At 39.0% G+C, this 19,182-nt stretch overlaps 2 protein-coding genes across 2 annotated transcripts in view; one reads left to right on the top strand and one right to left on the bottom strand.

Annotated features, from left to right (window-relative positions):
- The window catches only part of LOC128690417 (L-selectin), a 174,964-nt gene that overhangs the window by 132,986 nt on the left and 22,796 nt on the right, over positions 1–19,182 (bottom strand). The gene's annotated exons all lie outside the window — the stretch shown is intronic.
- LOC128690488 (pulmonary surfactant-associated protein D-like) lies at positions 1,990–8,276 on the top strand. Its single transcript, XM_053779158.2, has 4 exons — positions 1,990–2,282; positions 3,895–4,069; positions 4,451–4,553; positions 7,610–8,276. Exons 1-4 carry the CDS (start codon positions 2,160–2,162, stop codon positions 7,752–7,754), a joined length of 546 nt encoding a protein of 181 aa, XP_053635133.2. The 5' UTR covers positions 1,990–2,159; the 3' UTR covers positions 7,755–8,276.

The following is a 19,182-nucleotide window of genomic DNA, read 5'->3' as shown; positions in this document are numbered from 1 at the left end:
GATCAGTACAGTACAATAACACAAGATCAGTACAGTACAATAACACAAGATCAGTACAGTACAATAACACAAGATCAGTACAGTACAATAACACAAGACCAGTACAGTACAATAACACAAGATCAGTACAGTACAATACCACAAGATCAGTACAGTACAATAACACATGATCAGTACAGTACAATAACACAAGATCAGTACAGTACAATAACACAAGATCAGTACAGTACAATACCACAAGACCAGTACAGTAAAATAACACAGGACCAGTACAGTACAATAACACAAGAGCAGTACAGTAAAATAACAAACAAGACCAGTACAGTACAATAACACACAAGACCAGTACAGTACAATAACACACAAGACCAGTACAGTACAATAACACACAAGACCAGTTCAGTACAATAACGCACAAGACCAGTACAGTACAATAACACACAAGACCAGTACAGTACAATAACACACAAGACCAGTACAGTACAATAACACACAAGACCAGTACAGTACAATAACACACAAGACCAGTACAGTACAATAACACACAAGACCAGTACAGTACAATAACACACAAGACCAGTACAGTACAATAACACACAAGACCAGTACAGTACAATAACACACAAGACCAGTACAGTATAATAACACAGAAGATCAGTACAGTACAATAACACACAAGACCAGTACAGTACAATAACACACAAGACCAGTACAGTACAATAACACACAAGACCAGTACAGTACAATAACACAGAAGACCAGTACAGTACAATAACACACAAGACCAGTACAGTACAATAACACACAAGACCAGTACAGTACAATAACACAAGACCAGTACAGTATAATAACACAGAAGACTAGTACAGTTTAATGAACATGACTGGCCAGATACTTGAGGCGGAAGGGGGACCAAGACAAGTCCATTAATTACTATCAGGAATATTGTAAAGCTCAAGACGTACTCTTGCTGTAAGCTCTTATCTTGGATAAAAATAATGAAAAAGTCGCTATTTACATGAATCCGCATTTGTATTTCTGAATGAAAACATTTGAGGAAAAATGATAATCTTCGGCCTTGGGAGAATATGTTGTGATACCAAGAAATGTCGTGAGCTTTTTCTAGATCAAAAACAAGGGAGTAATCACTGAATGTTTGTCTGCGAAGACGTTTCGGATGAAAGTTTTGGCTCACAGTAGAGAGTTGATCGTAGAGAAAATTGATGAGGGAGGAGACATTTCTGGTCTCTAATCGCAAAATCCGATATCAGCGCAAACATCGCTGGTAAGAGCTATGGGGTCCATGACAGATCTTGTCTCGTGGTATCGGGTTTGCGGAACGGTAGGGTTATTGCCGTTATCCTATGTAGGGGTAAAACACCTTCGCCCCACAACTAGCTGAAGAAGTGTAAGAAGACAAATGTAGGGTGTGCGTGTTGTCGCGTGTGACCAGGGTTGTCATCCAGCCACTCAGATGTTGTACGTCTGGTGAAGTCCTCGTAACGTGAAGAGGGTTTGTACGGCTCACTGATATGAAAGGTAAAGCTCAGTAGTGGGGTTTCCTATTGAGGCGGAGAATACTAGCGAGACCATAAGACACAAAAGCTCATATGTAGAGAACCAGAAAGAATGTCATGTAAATAAAGATTACTGTCAAGATCTGCGAGGAAAGCTGAGTAAGAATGAGAAGTAATAAGAATAGGAAAATGTTCGTTCTCATGGAGATCTTTAAAATAAGAAACATGTTCAGTGTTAAGATACTTTAATGAGAAAACTTGTCGCCATGAACGGCTTCTTCAGTCCTACAAATATTACCACAGGCTGAGTTTATATAAACTCCGCCTGTAATAATCTCTGTAGGACTGAAGTCATTCGGGGTGAAAACTTTCCTCTATACAATGTCCAAATGCTGCATATGATGTCTTATTTTACATTTCATATCATTTATTATTGTCCACCTGAATTTTAGAGCTACGGAAGAAGATCAGATTGAGAAAGCTGTGTATGAGAGAGTACTCGAGTCATCAGTCTCTTAATTCTAAAATGGGTGAAAACTCTAGGCGTCTTGTGGAAAAGTTACATTACTGGTTATTTTTCATAGTGAGAGGTATATCACAGGAGTTATACAGGTATTATCATAAATATACTTTGCCTTTCAGATGAAGTTTATGTTGCTGGTTGCCGTGGTGGGGCTGACAGTGGGTCAACGTCCCAATCGGAGACCCATTTTCAACAGGTTCACGTCTGCAGGTGGTACAAGGAGCCAGGGCTCTAGCGTCCAGGTCAGCTTCCACATATATCACGTTAAAGTCTCATATTTAAGTTCTTGAAATTCATTATCTTCCTAACTCTCCTGTGTGTTTCTAGTATAAGGTCTCAACTCAGATATGTTGTGTTGTTATTATTATTTATGGATATATATATATATATATATATATATATATATATATATATATATATATATATATATATATATATATATATATATATATATATATATATATATATATATATATATATATATATATATGTCGTGCCGAACATGTAAAACTGGTCAATTAGCAAGAACTCATTTAAAATTAAGTCTTTTCAAAAATTTTCTCTTACACGTTTAAAGATATATTTTTTTCATCAATGTTAATGTAACAATTTTTAATTTTGCTCCAAAAGAATCTTAGAAAACTTGCCTAACCTTATTAAAAAAAGAACAATTTATTTTAGCCTAACCCAACTAAATATATTTTAGATTTGTTTAAAATAATTTAATACTAAACAAACACAATCAAATATATTTTTTTCGTTAGCTTCAGAATGTTTTTTCCGAAATTATTGCATACACAAATTTTCACTTGTCTTATATGGCAAGATGAGGGTTGCTATTTAAGCCAAGATCGCAAGTTCTGCCTATTCGGCACGACATATATATATATATATATATATATATATATATATATATATATATATATATATATATATATATATATATATATATATATATATATATATATATATATATATATGTATATATATATATATATATATATATATATATATATATATATATATATATATATATATATATATATATATATACATATATATATATATATATATATATATATATATATATATATATATATATATATATATATATATATATATATATATATATACATATATATATTGAAACCACGAACAAGTGGTATTTAATCATTAACAACACTGCGAATAGCCGGGGGATCGCTTCACTGTGAGTGAAAATTCACGACACACTAACCCACTGGACCATACAATCTTACAAGAATCACGCACCCAGCAGAGCTAGGTGTTGTACCGTGATCCGAAGATATACGATGGTGTGGGTGCCTCAGAGCTAATTTCATTCTACTCGTCGTGTGCAGGATTGTATGGTCCAGTGGGTTAGAGCTTCGTGAATTTTTGCTCACCACGAGGCGGGCTAAAACAACATGGGTTAGATCCCTCGGCTAGTCGCAGAGTTGTTATTGATTAAATACCACTTGTTCGTAGTTACAATACCATATATACTGCTTGTGGAGACTAGTACACCAAACAGGGAGTAGAATGAAAGTAGCTCTGAGGTACCCACACCATCGTATGTCCTCGGATCACGGTACAACACCTAGCTCTGCTGAGTGCGCAACTCTTGTAGGATTGTATGGTCCAGTGGGTTAAAGCGTCGTGAATTTTCACTCATCATGAGGCGGGCTAAAACAACACGAGTTAGAATAAAAAAGACAAACAGACGGACAATATACTTTTCACGTTATATCCAGAGAGTTAAAAAGTTTATATATACAGCTCTCTATAGTAGCAGCTGGCATAATGGCGTACACAGGACATTGATATAGTTCATTGATATTATCCTCTTCGTAGGTTGACGACACGCGCGGTGGCAGCGAATACTACTTCTCGTGGAGACACGATGGTAAGAGGAAGTACACCGGTGATGCTGCTGCCAGAGTGTGTACCAGTCTGGGCAGAGGATGGTACCCCGTGGGTATCAGCTCACAAGACGAAATCATCTACATTAGTGGCATTGTTGGTAGAGGTTAGTCACTGTTACAGCTCGAATTTAAGCTGAATTTTGTATCGCTTGCATCATGCATCTTGTATCACTTGTTCGCGATTATTGTGTTATCATTGTTTATTTTACGTTTTGACGTGTTTGTTAATGTGTGAGAACCATTTATAGAATACAATTGCAGAAGTTACATCAGTCTGTATAATTCAATGTATTTTCTACTTTGCTAACTAACATTCCACCTGTTTTTAGTTTCGATTTCCTCTCCTGTAAAGTTTATCAAAGATTAATAAATATATATATATATATATATATATATATATATATATATATATATATATATATATATATATATATATATATATATATATATATATATATATATATTATTTTTTTTTGTACGTGCAGACCGACTGGAGTACATCTGGACTGGTGGTCGGAGGTCTGGCAGCGGTTTTATATGGCTGAACGGCGAGCCTTTCACTGTTACTGACTGGTCACACACCGGAGGGTAAGTTGTACACACACACACACACACACACACACACACACACACACACACATGGGTTCATGGAAGGCAAATCTTGTATCACAAACGTCCTGGAGTTTTATGACAAGGTAACAGAAGTAAGACACGAGAGAGAGGGGTGGGTAGATTGCGTTTTCCTAGACTGCAGGAAGGCCTTTGACACAGTTCCCCACAAGAGATTAGTGCAGAAGCTGGAGGATCAGGCGCACGTAAAAGGGAGGGCACTGCAATGGATAAGGGAATACCTGACAGGGAGGCAGCAACAAGTCATGGTACGTGAAGAGGTATCACAGTGGGCGCCTGTTACGAGCGGGGTCCCACAGGGGTCAGTTCTATGACCAGTGCTATTTTTGATATATGTGAACGACATGATGGAATTAATAGACTCTGAAGTGTCCCTGTTCGCAGATGACGTGAAGTTGATGAGAAGAATTAAATCGGACGAGGATGAGGGAGGACTGCAAAGAGACCTGGACAGGCTGGACATGTGGCCCAGCAACTGGCTTCTCGAATTCAATCCAGCCAAATGCAAAGTCATGAAGATTGGGAGGGGCAAAGAAGACCGCAGACAGAGTATAGGCTAGGTGGACAAAGACTACAGACCTCACTCAGGAAGAAAGACCTTGGGGTGACCATAACACTGAGCACATCACCGGAGGCACACATCAACCAAATAACCGCTGCAGCATACGGGCGCCTGGCAAACCTGAGAATAGCGTTCCGATACCTTAATAAGGAATCGTTCAAGACACTGTACACTGTGTATGTTAGGCCCATACTGGAGTATGCAGCACCAGTCTGGAACCCACACCTGGTCAAGCACGTCAAGAAGTTAGAGAAAGTACAAAGGTTTGCAACAAGGCTAGTCCCAGAGCTCAAGAGAATGTCGTACGAGGAAAGGTTAAGGGAAATCGGACTGACGACACTGGAGGACAGAAGGGTCAGGGGAGACATGATAACGACATACAAGATACTGAGGGGAATAGACAAGGTGGACAGAGATAGGATGTTCCAGAGAGGGGACACAGGGACAAGGGGTCACAACTGGAAGCTGAAGACTCAGACGAGTCACAGGGACGTTAGGAAGTATTTCTTCAGTCATAGAGTTGTCAGCAAGTGGAATAGCCTAGCAAGTGAAGTAGTGGAGGCAGGAACCATACATAGTTTTAAGAAGAGGTATGACAAAGCTCAGGAAGCAGAGAGAGAGAGGATCCAGTAGCGATCAGTGAAGAGGCGGGGCCAGGAGCTGAGTCTCGACCCCTGCAACCACAATTAGGTGAGTACACACACACACACACACAGGGAAAGAATCGGAGCGCTGGGCTGAAGTTCGCTCTCAGTGTCTTGTATATATAAAAATGGACAATAGCAAGTGTGGATGTGTTGAATGTTCAGTAAGTCGAAACTCTTCAACAGTGGGAGATGTGTGTTGTCTGGAACCTGAATGAGTGATTTGTTTAGCAGCTAATTTCTGTAATGTAACAATGATTTGCTGTACTAGATTCCCAAGTATAAATACTGCAGGTGAGTCACGAAATCGTAATGACACAATTGCCAACAAATCATACCACGGGCGGGTATAGAACCCGCGATCAGAGTCTCAAAACTCCAGACCGTCGCGTTAGCCACTAGACCAGCTAGCCACAATAAGATTCGTCCAACTAGGTATATGTCTAAACCATAGGAAGGTTAGCATAGGCACCACTGTGACCACAAATGCAAGTTTTTACAGACGAATCTCCAGCTAGTGTGGCCGTGACGAACTCTAGCTCAAGTCCCCTCAAAGCCGCTAACGCGACGGTCTGGAGTTTTGATACTCTCTAATCGCGGGTTCTATCCCTACCCGTGGTATGGTATGTTTGCAATCGTGTCATTACGATTTCGTGAGTCATGTTAACGGCTTTGAGGGGACTTGAGCTAGAGTTCGTCACGGCCACGCTAGCTGAATATTCGTCTGTAAAAACTTGCATTTGTGGTCACAGTGGTGCCTATGCTAACCTTCCTATGGTGTAGAAATTTACCTAGTTGGACGAATCTTATTGTGGCTAGCTGGTCCAGTGGCTAACGCGACGGGCTGGAGTTTTGAGACTGACCGCGGGTTCTATCCCCACCCGTGGTATGGTTTATTTACTGCAGGTGAGGTCAACATTGATCAGAGAGTATTACAGACTAAGTAATACTGTTAGGGGGAACAAAGTTGCCTAATTTTTTGATAGAATGTCCGCAGTTTTGGTAATTTTCATAGCTATGTTATGGATGTGAGTGTTGCATTTCAGGTCGTAGTCAAAATGCGTCCATAATAATTTTTCCCTCTTCTTGGCTTTCTATGCGAGACTTATTTACTCTCTTGGTTGAAATAGGCATTGTTAGCTTAATTTCTGAACAACGTGTAGAAGTTGTTGTTAACATTGAGAGTTAGTTTTATGTTTATCATCCAGGCAGAAGCATCTTCCAGCTGTTCGTTCACTGTGTTGCTAAGAACAAGATCTGATTGTAAACGCCGATACTCACAATCTGGAAAATGACACTCGTGTACATTTCAGGACATTTATTAGAGGGAACGTTTCTCTCTGATTGGTCTCACCAGTCCTATTGATGGATTTATGATGCTACTCGTGGCGAAACGTTACTTTTAAATTAATATATGTCCTGAACAGCACAAAAGTGTCCTTTATTACATACATTACAATATATATTGGGAAATGCCGAGAATTTATTATTAATACAGACAGCGCTCTTAGCCACAAACAACATGGCGCTCTTGTGAAAACAGTCAAATGGATGACTGTTGACGGATCATTGAACAGTTAAAATATGACATAATTACATGAGCAGTGAGCAGTTACTGACCTTTTTCAGTTCTTGCGGCAGACTATTTTAATGCCTTTTATATTTTTTGCTTTTTCGTTGTAACTAAACCTCACTAAGAAATTGGCTGTAAACTTCATGTGAAAGTGTAACAAACTTACTAAGGAAGACGGGTTGAACAAGTGGCAATCCACCAGTGTATGTCACGTGTGTTGGTGTGTGTGTTGCAGATTCCGTAGACCTCAGCCAGACAACCGTGAGGGTGGTAGAGAGAACTGCCTGGCCGTCCTCAACAACGTTTACAATGATGGTATCAAGTGGCACGACGTGGCCTGCCACCACCCGAAGCCCGTCATCTGTGAACGTAGAATTTAAGGTGCCTCTCAGCCACGTTCACTACTTCACTTACTTCGTTTCCTTTCCGTGCCTCACTTCCCCTGTCTCATTTGCCCTCATTTCTCTCATTTCTCTCATTTCTCTCGTGTACACACGTATAAACTCACATGCGTTCACAGACGTTCACACCCACACACACGCACACACGTATATGCATACATACATACACACATGCACACACATATATGCATACATAAACAAACACATGCACACTGCTTCTCTCTCTCTCTCTCTCTCTCTACTTCTTGTTCTTACACCTTCATCATTTGGATAATGAATATCAGAAGTGACTTGTTCATCTCTACCTCTCTCTTCATTGCTCAACTCAACCTTTAGTCTAATCCACTAATGATAAGAGTAAAAAATAAGTATTTGTATTCTTTGATAACTTAAAAGATTCAATTTCTTGTAGCTTTTTCAGCCATTGTTGTAAATTTAAAACAACGATATTGTTACTGAATCTTAAATATCAAAAGTTCACAAAACTGTTACGACTGAAAATCCTGATTCAATTCTCTTGTTTATATATATATATATATATATATATATATATATATATATATATATATATATATATATATATATATATATATATATATATATATATATATATATATATATATATATATATGTATATATATATCTATATATATATATATATATATATATATATATATATATATATATATATATATATATATATATATATATATATATAATGTCGTGCCGAATAGGCAGAACTTGCGATCTTGGCTTAAATAGCAACTCTATAATTTCGCCAAAATCATTCTTAACCTAACGAAAAAAATATATTTCACTGTGTTTGTTTAGTATTAAATTACTGTAAACAAATCTAAAATATATTTAGTTGGGTTAGGCTAAAATAAATTACTCTTTTGTATAATAAGGTTAGGTAACTTTTCTAATATTCTTTTAGTGCAAAATTATAAATTTTTATATTAACATTCATGAAAAAAATATATCTTTAAACGTATAAGAGAAAATTTTAGAAAGGACTTAATTTTAAATGAGTTCTTGTTAATTGACCAGTTTTACATATTCGGCACGACATATATATATATATATATATATATATATATATATATATATATATATATATATATATATATATATATATATATATATATATATATATATATATATATATATATATATATATATATATATATATATATAATCGGTGATACACACGTAACAACATGTACCGTATATGCCACCTTTATATCAACAATATATCTCTTAAATCTCTTGTACCATATTATGTAATAATATATATATATATATATATATTGTATGTGCATACGTATATAAGTGTTTGTTTATGTATGTATTTGTTGTCATCTAATTTTGTTTTCTGAAAGATTTTCTTACGTTAACTAAACTGTTATCAGAGTCAAAATGAATAAAATAACAAAAAATAATTGTTCTCATTGCCTCTTTCGTCATAATAACTGTAATGGAATGTTATGACTTTTATGGGACATTTGTTATGATGAGTGTAGCGAGGATCTACTTACATTAATCAATGTTATTATGCAAGGATCAGTTACAACCCCCCATGTTAGTTAGTCTCACTCAGGCGACGTAACTCCATACATGAATTGTAATGCTCTTCTTGCTCTCAAGTTTCTTCCAGGATGTGAGTGAGTGCTTGGAAACCCTCAGATTTTTTTGCTGTCTCTAATTGCGTCTGGACATTTTTGCACGCGTGCGACTGCACACCTGCGCGCGCACACACTCACACACACACACACATACACAGTAACAAGGGGACACAGTTGGAAGTTGAAGACACAGATGAATCACAGGGATGTTAGGAAGTATTTCTTCAGCCACAGAGTAGTCAGTAAGTGGAATAGTTTGGGAAGCGATGTAGTGGAGGCAGGATCCATACATAGCTTTAAGCAGAGGTATGATAAAGCTCACGGTTCAGGAAGAGTGACCTAGTAGCGATCAGTGAAGAGGCGGGGCCAGGAGCTCGGACTCGACCCCCGCAACCTCAACTAGGTGAGTACAACTAGGTGAGTACACATACACGCACACACACATACACATAACAGCGAGTCATGGTCCGTGATGAGGTATCACAGTGAGCGCCTGTGACGAGTTGGGCCCCACAGGGGTCAGTCCTGGGACCAGTGCTATTCTTGGTATATGTGAACGACATGACGGAAGGGATAGACTCAAAAGTGTCCCTGTTTGTAGATGATGTGAAGTTAATGAGGAGAATTAAATCAGACGCGGACCAGACAGGTCTACAAAGAGATCTGGACAGGCTGGATGCGTGGTCCAGTAACTGGCTCCTAGAATTTAACCCGCCAAATGCAAAGTCGTGAAGATCGGAGAAGGGTAAAGAAGACCGCAGACAGAGTATAGGCTAGATGGCCAAAGACTGCAAACCTCACTGAAGGAGAAAGATCTTAGGGTGAGTATAACACCGAGTACGTCGCCAGAAGCACACATTAACCAGATAACTGCTGCGGCATATGGGCGTCCGGCAAACCATAGAATAGCGTTCCGGTACCTCAGTAAGAAATAGTTCAAGACTTTATACACTGTGTACGTAAGGCCCATACTGGAGTACGCAGCACCAGTTTGAAACCCACACCTGGTCAAACACGTCAAGAAATTAGAGAAAGTGCTGGTTCCAGAGCTAAGGGTAATGTCCTACGAAGAGAGGTTAATAAGGGAAATTGGCCAGACGACACTGGAGGACAGGATGGTCAGGGCAGACATGATAACGACATACAAAATGCTGCGTGGAATAGACAGGGTGGACAGAGACAGGATATTCCAGAGATGGGACACAAACAAGGGGTCACAATTGAAAGCTGAAGACTCAGATGAGTCAAGTAACGTATTGGAGGCAGGAACCATACATAGTTTCAAGACGAGGTTTGATAAAGCTCATGGAGCAGGGAGAGAGGGGACCCAGTAGAGATCAGTGAAGAGGCGGGGCCAGGAGCAGTGACTTGACCCCTACAACCACATATATGAGTTCATATAAATGATAACACACACATACACATGCTTTAAATGCTGGATATCAGATGATGCTGGCAGGATGATTTAGGTTGCCAAAGACAGTTTGTAATCAGGAAAAACTATATTTTTCACTTCCATTTGTCTTGCTTATTCTTCCTTAAAACTAATAAAGGAGGACATTATAGAACTCGTCAATAGGCTCTAAGAGAAAAAGGAGGTTGATGTTCCATCACAATACTGTTTGATCTTACAAATTTGTCGTCGTCGCCAGACGAGTCTGAGTCCGAAGTTGTCCTGGTCCGAGTCTCTTCCATGAGGTGACCCGACATTGTCACTTCCCTCGTCGGACGACAACTTTTGATTTTTGCTTTCTTTATTCTTGCTTTCTTTATTCTTGCTTTCTTTATTCTTGTTTTCTTGTTTGGTTTATTACTACATCATCAACTTCTCATTATAACCCACATAATTTTGAATCTATCTATCCTCAGCTCAGTACATGTAATTTTAATTTTATTGGGTTACCTATGGTTAAATCGTACATAATTTACTGGATAAATACCATTGAAAAAGACTGAAATTATATATAGGCCTCTAAGCAAGTAGGCACGACTGCTGCCCAAGAAGAAATCTTGGTCACTGAGATCACTGTATAAGACCGGTTAGCTAGTGGTTACTCTACTCTTCCTCGTCTTCAAGGCAATGCTGCCACAGTTTCTGTGTTAATAAGAACATAAGAAAGAAGGAACACTGCAGCAGGCCTACTGGCCCATGCGAGGCAGGTCCAAGTCTCCTACCGGCTTAGGCCAATGCCCCAACCTAGTCAGGTCAGGTCACATTCACTTAAGGAAGGAACACGGCAACTAACACAGTAGCACAAGCTAATCAGGCCCAAATCACACCCACCCACACCCACTCATGTATTTATCTAACCTATTTTTAAAACTACACAACGTTTTAGCCTCAATAACTGTACTCGGGCGTTTGTTCCACTCATCCACAACTCTATTACCAAACCAGTGCTTTCCTATATCCTTCCTGAATCTGAATTTTTCCAACTTAAAACCATTGCTGCGAGTCCTGTCTAGGCTAGATAATTTCAGCACGCTATTTACATCCCCTTTATTTATTCCTGTCTTCCATCTTCTTGAGCACCACACGTCAGAGGATGGTTTTATTGTCATCATATCACGTGAAGATTAACAGCATGACTGAACAAATCGGCAAGTGATAAAGATACGCGTCAAATGATTATCACTTACAACAACAACAACAAAGTTTCGTACTGTTTTGGTCACGTCTGGTGACCTTCCAGGTCATCCACTATGAGGAGTAAGTCTCTCAGTGTATATATATGATGAGAGCTTACTTTTATCTCTACTTTTGGGATGAAAGTATAAAACTTTTTGTTCTGTGTGATTGTGAGACTGGTGTTGCCTACACCGGGAAAAATACACTCGACGACACCTGGCGGATGTTGGGCATTTCCGGTCATGTTCGCTAGATGATGGACTTACGGCGAACAGCTCACAAGTAGCCTTAATGGCCCTGGTGTAGTCGACAGGAATTAGACCCATTAACTAACCAAACCAGTCTTATGACACTTCACGTTTCTTGTTATCACTCAAAACCTGACACGTCTCCAAGTCCCTGACAAGTGATATTTCCAGTGCTGGCCAGGCTGGTGACACTATACAGGTTAGGTTTGGTAAGATTCATCAGGAAACAAGTCAGTGTTTCCTGACGCGGGTCTTAGTCATATGATGACCCACCACTGGAGCTTTTGCTCATTAGACCCAGGACTTCCGATGGCCTATCGATACACCCCTAATGCAGATAGGGTCCGAGGAATGGGAAGGTAAGTAGAGAGATCCCTCGCTGCCGATAGTGTCAGAGCAGAGCACAGCTGAGTCGACATTCCAGTACAGCAAGTATCGTGTTTGGTGACTGTGCCAACTCTGAACAGTGACGAAGAATATCGTGTGGTGGGTAAAACGGCCTCGAAGGCGTGACTCAGTTTAATGCCTGCCGCTGACTGGCTCCACAATCTCCCATGACACACCTCTTTCTGTAAATGTCAAGCCATTAAACCTCATTTGGTTCACAGAGTTCAACAGGGGAAAAATATTACCGGTACTACTGAACAGGTCATCTCACAACAGACTGGCGTTGGGTGAATTTCAATAACAAATAAAATTAGAAGGCGAAAGTTGGAGAAGTATCAAACAGCAGAGGCCCTGGGAAGTACTAGCGGCCCTGTGCTCAGCCTTGTGCAGTATGTCACTCCACGGACTCACAGATGTCTCGTTCTTAATATTTTTATACTGCTTCCTCAACTCTCAAATAGACTTTATATATTTTCCTCCATGATATAATGACGAAGAGGATGCAGTGAATATCGTGATAAATTGAGGTCCAGTATACAGTAACCTGAATATAATGAAAGGGATATAATGACTAAAATATTAACCATCAGAATATAATGACCATCATAATGTTCATCAGAATATGTTATGAATCCTCCATTATTTCACCAAGATAATGTCTGTTGCATTGTTTCAAGAAAATAAAAAATAAAAATATGCAGCTTGACGCCCTTCAAGGCATCGTGTCTACTAGTCCTGCTTTCTACTACTAGGCTGTGTTGTATATAAGCCACAGTCTAGGTAATGTCTTCAAAGCATCGTGTGTACTAGTCCTGCTTTCTACCACTAGGAAGAGTTAGCTGCAAGCCGCAGTGCAGGTAATGTCAGCTACAATTTTTTTTTCATAGCCACCTTCTGCCACCAAATGGTGTTGAAGGGTAAAGAACTAGACCTCCACTCGTGTTGTTGTGGGTGGAGGAAGGTGTTAATAAAAACCGTGTTGCTGACACGTTTTTATTACCAGTGGTTACCTAGTGGTAGAGAACAATATTCGTCTTCTCTAAGCCTCGGGTTGGATTCTCATTAAGTTTTTACACGAATTTAGTTACAGTCGTTTATAATGACCATTTCCTTGTACAATGACACCTATAGTGTTAGCCAAGAGTATATTGCAGCTTATCACAGACAAAAATGTAAACTTAACATATATGGGGGACTTAGGCTATTAGTACCAATTTATCCCAGAAGGATCAGAGACCCTTGGCGCCTGGAGCAGAAGTGCAACAAACATCCTGAAGAATCACTAGAGTGAAGATGATAGTATACGATACCGGAAAGCTGAAAATTAAGAACTCGAAAACTACGTCTTCCAGGGGATGGGTCGATTACATCGTCTTTGCATCTCTACTTCTGCTGCCTCTGTACGTGTTCAACTAAAAAAGATTACTGTGTAGGGACAACGTTTCAGAATAAAGATACCTAATTGTTTCACATGTGTTTTAATTATCAACATCACTAGACCCAAGTCTTCCATATTCGTGTTCCAGAGTTTGAGCGTGGCCATCCAGAAACAAGCCTAGTTTGCTAGGCTCATGTTGTTTGTAGGATCGATGACTGAGTGGATAAGGTGACATATACATTGTGTGGCCTCTTCAGGCGGGACCATGTGTTGCGGGGTCGAATCCTGGCCTGCCGCAGTTTGGTAAATGATTCAAAAACCACTTGTTTCGTGGTTTCATGGCTATATAGACTTGTGGAGGCGGGTATTCAAACAGGAGGAGGCTGAAATTAATCCTTGAGCATACCACTGCCACGAGTGTCCTCGCAACATGAAACAATCCTAGTTCGCTAGGCTCATGTTTGTAGGATCGATGGCTGAGTGAATAAAGTGGCAGGTACATTATGTGGCCTCTTGAGGCGGAATAATGAGTCTTGGGGTCGAATAAAATAAAATTTTAATGTAATTACTAATTATCGACAGTAAAGATGGTGCTACTATGATAAACCGGCACTGACCAGAAGTGATAGGTGGTTGTTAGAGAGGTGGCAATAAGGGTTCGGTGTAAAATGGCTTTAAATATTTTGTTATTGTTGACACAGTGCAGTGTGAGACCAACATAGAGGTAAATTCATAATTTCACGTGAGGGACGCATTCGCTTCACAGAAGGGCCAAATGCGGCCCTCTGGCCGCATCTTTGAGCAAAGCTCAGACCTCAAAAACACAATTCCCCTCAAAGATTTGTTAAGTTATACCATGAATTAAGGAAAGATCCTGGACTTCACCTTACGAAACAGACAAAGAAAATGTGATAGTAATTATAGACAAGGTAGATTATAGTGCAAAAATGAACATGTTATTAGAAGACTGGGAAACTTAGGTGCCTCTTAATGTTCTGTTATGTCTATAACACCTGAGTGCCATCAATATAATTGCTCAGAATTTGCATGTTATAGACACATGAAACTGGTCAATCTTACTTAGGAATAGTCTAGATTGTTTTTGGCCTGTGTAGGTTTCATTTTTTTAGGGGGGGGGGATAAAGTGAAGAAAATGGAATACAGCTTACCATGCGATAATTTCTGAGCATCGCTTCTGATTAGCGTCAAGAATTCCATGGTGATTATTTCATAACACAACATCTGAGCGGCTTCAAGCTTGATGTGCTTGTGTATTTTAGAATATTGGTCTCTTTGGTCCCTCTGAAATTTGGAAATTAGTTTTGTTATGATGACTTGTGAATGTGTCTTCTGATGCCCCTCAATTTTTCAACAACATTACCAACTTATGCCGCACTCTGCACTGTTTCAGTCGCGTGTATTAAAGTACAAGAGGCTGGAGTTTGGAATACGGGTTTATTTACTTTTCCTTGGCTCGAACAGCGACAGAAATACATCTAGTTGAGTCTAATTTTGACACCTTGTAAATGTAAGGATCATTTTTTTAGGTCTTCTGTCAGTCATTACATTATTTTTTAAATATTTTTTTCGGGATCATTTGTCGTCATTAGGAGAAAATTATTTTTTTCTAATTTCAACACTGCCTGAAATGGTATGTTTGATTTATTTTAGTTTACTCTTATTAAATACATTTTTAGTGTGTTTTTTAAATCTTGTTCAAATAAAAGAAAAAATCAGAAGAAAAACTGGTTACAGTAAGACAGGAACAATAATCAACAATACTTAGTATAATAATCAGTAAAGTGAAATTGGCAACTTAGCAATCCGACACTAGTGTCCCACCGACTTCGTGTGTCTCTCAAACCCGCTGACCCCTCAGGGAAGGTTCCTTGATGTTGGTGAGGGGCTCTTGATTTAGGGAATTTGATCTGTGCTCCAGTTCCCCGAATTAAGCCTGAATGCCTTCCACATCCCCCCCAGGCGCTGTATAATCCTACGGGTTTAGCGCTTCCCCTTGATTATAATAATAATAATCAAACCCGCTGAGCTACGGAGCGTCTAACAGGAAGGTTTCACAGTAGCCACCTTCTGTAACACTACTCTCCTTTCCCACAACCACAGTAGTTTCCACAGTAAATCTGTCCTCACCTCCCTCAAAAACCACATTCTATGAACTCAGTTTAAGTTGTAACGAACGACTGTCAATGAATAAACTGTGGAAACTACTGTGGATGTGGGCATGGACAGAAGGGTCAATGATGGTAGTCGCTGACACAGACAGAACACATCAGTGCCTTCTATGATACTATCCTCGTAGCTGAACGGTAAAGCACTGTTAGTCTTAGGACCATAGTCCCAGCCCCATATTCACCTGTCTGCTTATTCACTGACAGTCGTAGTAGTAGTAGTAGCAGCAGTAGTAGAAGAGGTTGTAGTATATGGGAAAGCGCTAAGCTCACTAGGGTCATGGATCGCCTGGAGAATGGGTTGCACTCAGGTTGGAACAGAGGAAAGGGAAGACAAATTCAATTTCTTGGAACAAGGGAACCTCACTAACGTTAATGAACCTACTTTGAGAGGGGAAGCTTCTATGTAATTCTTAAGAAATAGTCCTCTTAGTTATAAACTTTCAGCGCTGGTGGAGCTGAGAGGAAACTTACTATTCTAAGTTTTCTCTGGGGGTGACAGTCTGATCATTCTGTTTTAACTGAAATTACAGGAAGGATACTGAAGAAAATAGTGAAAAATCTTCTTTTTTTTTACTGTGAAAGGAAAACCGAAAAGCAATGAAAATTTATCTCTACAGTTTAACACGACTCATCAAATCGTAATGACACGCTTGCAAGCAAACCACTCGGCAAGTGGCTAACGCGTCGGTCTGGAGTTTTATGACTCTCTGATCGCGGGTTCTAACCCCGCTCGTGGTATGGTTAAAATGCAGTTTAGTCTTCCTAGGATGCGAGATACAATTTTTCAGCACTTTTCTAATTATTCATTTTTTGTAGTTTATCACTATATTTATGAATTTGTAACAGTTATATGATGATGTGTTTCACGATGTGGCTGACACGAAACATGGATACATATACTGTGTCATATCATGCATCTTAGATTTGTACAGTGTCCCTTTACGCTTTCTCCATTTTCTAATTGCACTAATATTTTTCGCTGTTCGGTGGTATTAAGCTGAGCTTCTCGATAGTTCCTGAACCTTTTAGAAAGATTGAGTCTTATCTTGTAGGTCTCTTGAAGGATTTAAACAAGCTGTTTTGCTTCAGTCCTCCCTAAATAGCTAGTAGCTATCTAGGGAGGCCTGAAGTACAGGGGGCCGAGGATACATGGTCTGGGGGGATACCATCAGTCGTGCAGTGATCATAACTCGTGCAGTTTCACTGAGAGAGAGTCGTCATAGAATACTCATGGCAGCAGAATTTTTTTCCATTACTCCCGCTGTATAAAATACTCTCTCACCACCACTCACATATTGTAAACACTAGGATATACTGACCAACATAATAAATAGACCGCCAAGATAAAGCGGCCACCAGAATATAGAAACTACCAGGACTCTGCACGGGCAGGATCAGGGCCAAGGGTAGGCAGGGGAAGAGTTGCTGTAATATTATACATCAATTCAAATATCACCTGTGGAAAACAACACTGCCAATGTCGCTATAAATATTTTCTCATTCATTATTAAATTGTAAAAATGTGTGTAGTGAATAAACTGCAGATGCGACTCAAGGGAAATAAATATTTGTTTTCAGAATGACAATACAACATAAAAAGAGTGTTAGGGTCATACAGTACCTGCAGAATGGGAAGTAATTATGTTTCTTACAAGAGGTTCTAATTACTTGGATCAAGTACTCTTCACCAGTATGAAAGCTCTCTTAAATAGGGAGTCTGAAATAACACCATATCTTTCATCATATTGACTGGGTTAACTCCAAGGATGTAAACATCTCATCAAGTGAGAGGTGAAAATGGTTATGTTGTTGATCCCAAAAACGAGAATGACAAGTTGTATCATGATTTCTTTTATTTTTTTATCAAGCAGGAGGGAGGAGTCCTGAAGTGGCCTTGTCCTGAAAAAGGTAGTTCATATATAAGTAGACCGCCGCCTTCCTCAGCACACATCTACCTCTGCTAAGGTGAGTGCTGAACGAAGGCTTGGAGAACTAGTACCTGAAGTCAATCCAATGATATTGTATCACAATATATTTTTTGTGACACTCTCCCATTTCTCTTACATTTTTCCACACTAAATTCCATCCTCCATGTCTCACTTCACTAAATCTACCCAGATCTTCTTTTAGATTAATAAAGTTTTTCCTCGCTTGTATCCTCGTCATAATTTTTGGATCATCTGAGAAAACCGACGCATTATAATATATTCAAACTAGTATACTTATATTTGTAATAAAATGGGTGGTAACATTAGCCCCCGAGGGACTCCACTAGTTATATTCTAACACCCAGATATTTTATTTTTCATATATTCTGGTGGTGTCGCTATTATTGCTTCATCACTTAACAAAGACCTCACAAAACAAAGGTTTCATTTTTACTTCAGATATGAAAATATCTGAAGTAAAAAGACACTCAAAAAATGAGCGATAAATACCGAGACTGTTATAGCTGCTAAACTCTGTGTATTTCTCTGGGAAAACTCGCCAAGTATTGAATAACTTGATACAATCTGATTAAGTAAAAATTTATAATAATCGTGACGGTGATTTTGATGAATTTCAGTAAATCACACTTAATTTCTATATATTGCTAACGAAGTTGCACTTAAATAAAAAAAACGAATCTGTTAACTAACTCTAAGATCAGGATCATGGTAGAACTAACTGCATGTGGTTAAAAATTATAGTGCTGGTAGATTTATGCAGTGAAAGTAGAGTGCGGGTTATTTATGTACTGTTCCGGTCACGATATTGTGCTCTTCAGTTCTTCGAGATGATTTGTTTGTGCGTTTATTATTTTTAACTAAGAAAATTATTGACAATATTCAGTTATACTAAAATATGTCTACTATCAAAAATCAGTTTGTTACTACCGTGACTATTTCACTGTCACGATATAATCACGGTAGGGAAAATTTTGAAACAGTGCAGTTCTAGCCTTAGCCAAG

Source organism: Cherax quadricarinatus, chromosome 29, assembly GCF_038502225.1.
Source record: "Cherax quadricarinatus isolate ZL_2023a chromosome 29, ASM3850222v1, whole genome shotgun sequence".
Classification (NCBI taxonomy): Eukaryota; Metazoa; Arthropoda; class Malacostraca; order Decapoda; family Parastacidae; genus Cherax; species Cherax quadricarinatus.
The sequence above is the reverse complement of the archived record's forward strand: the minus strand, read 5'-3'. Positions and strand labels throughout refer to the sequence as shown.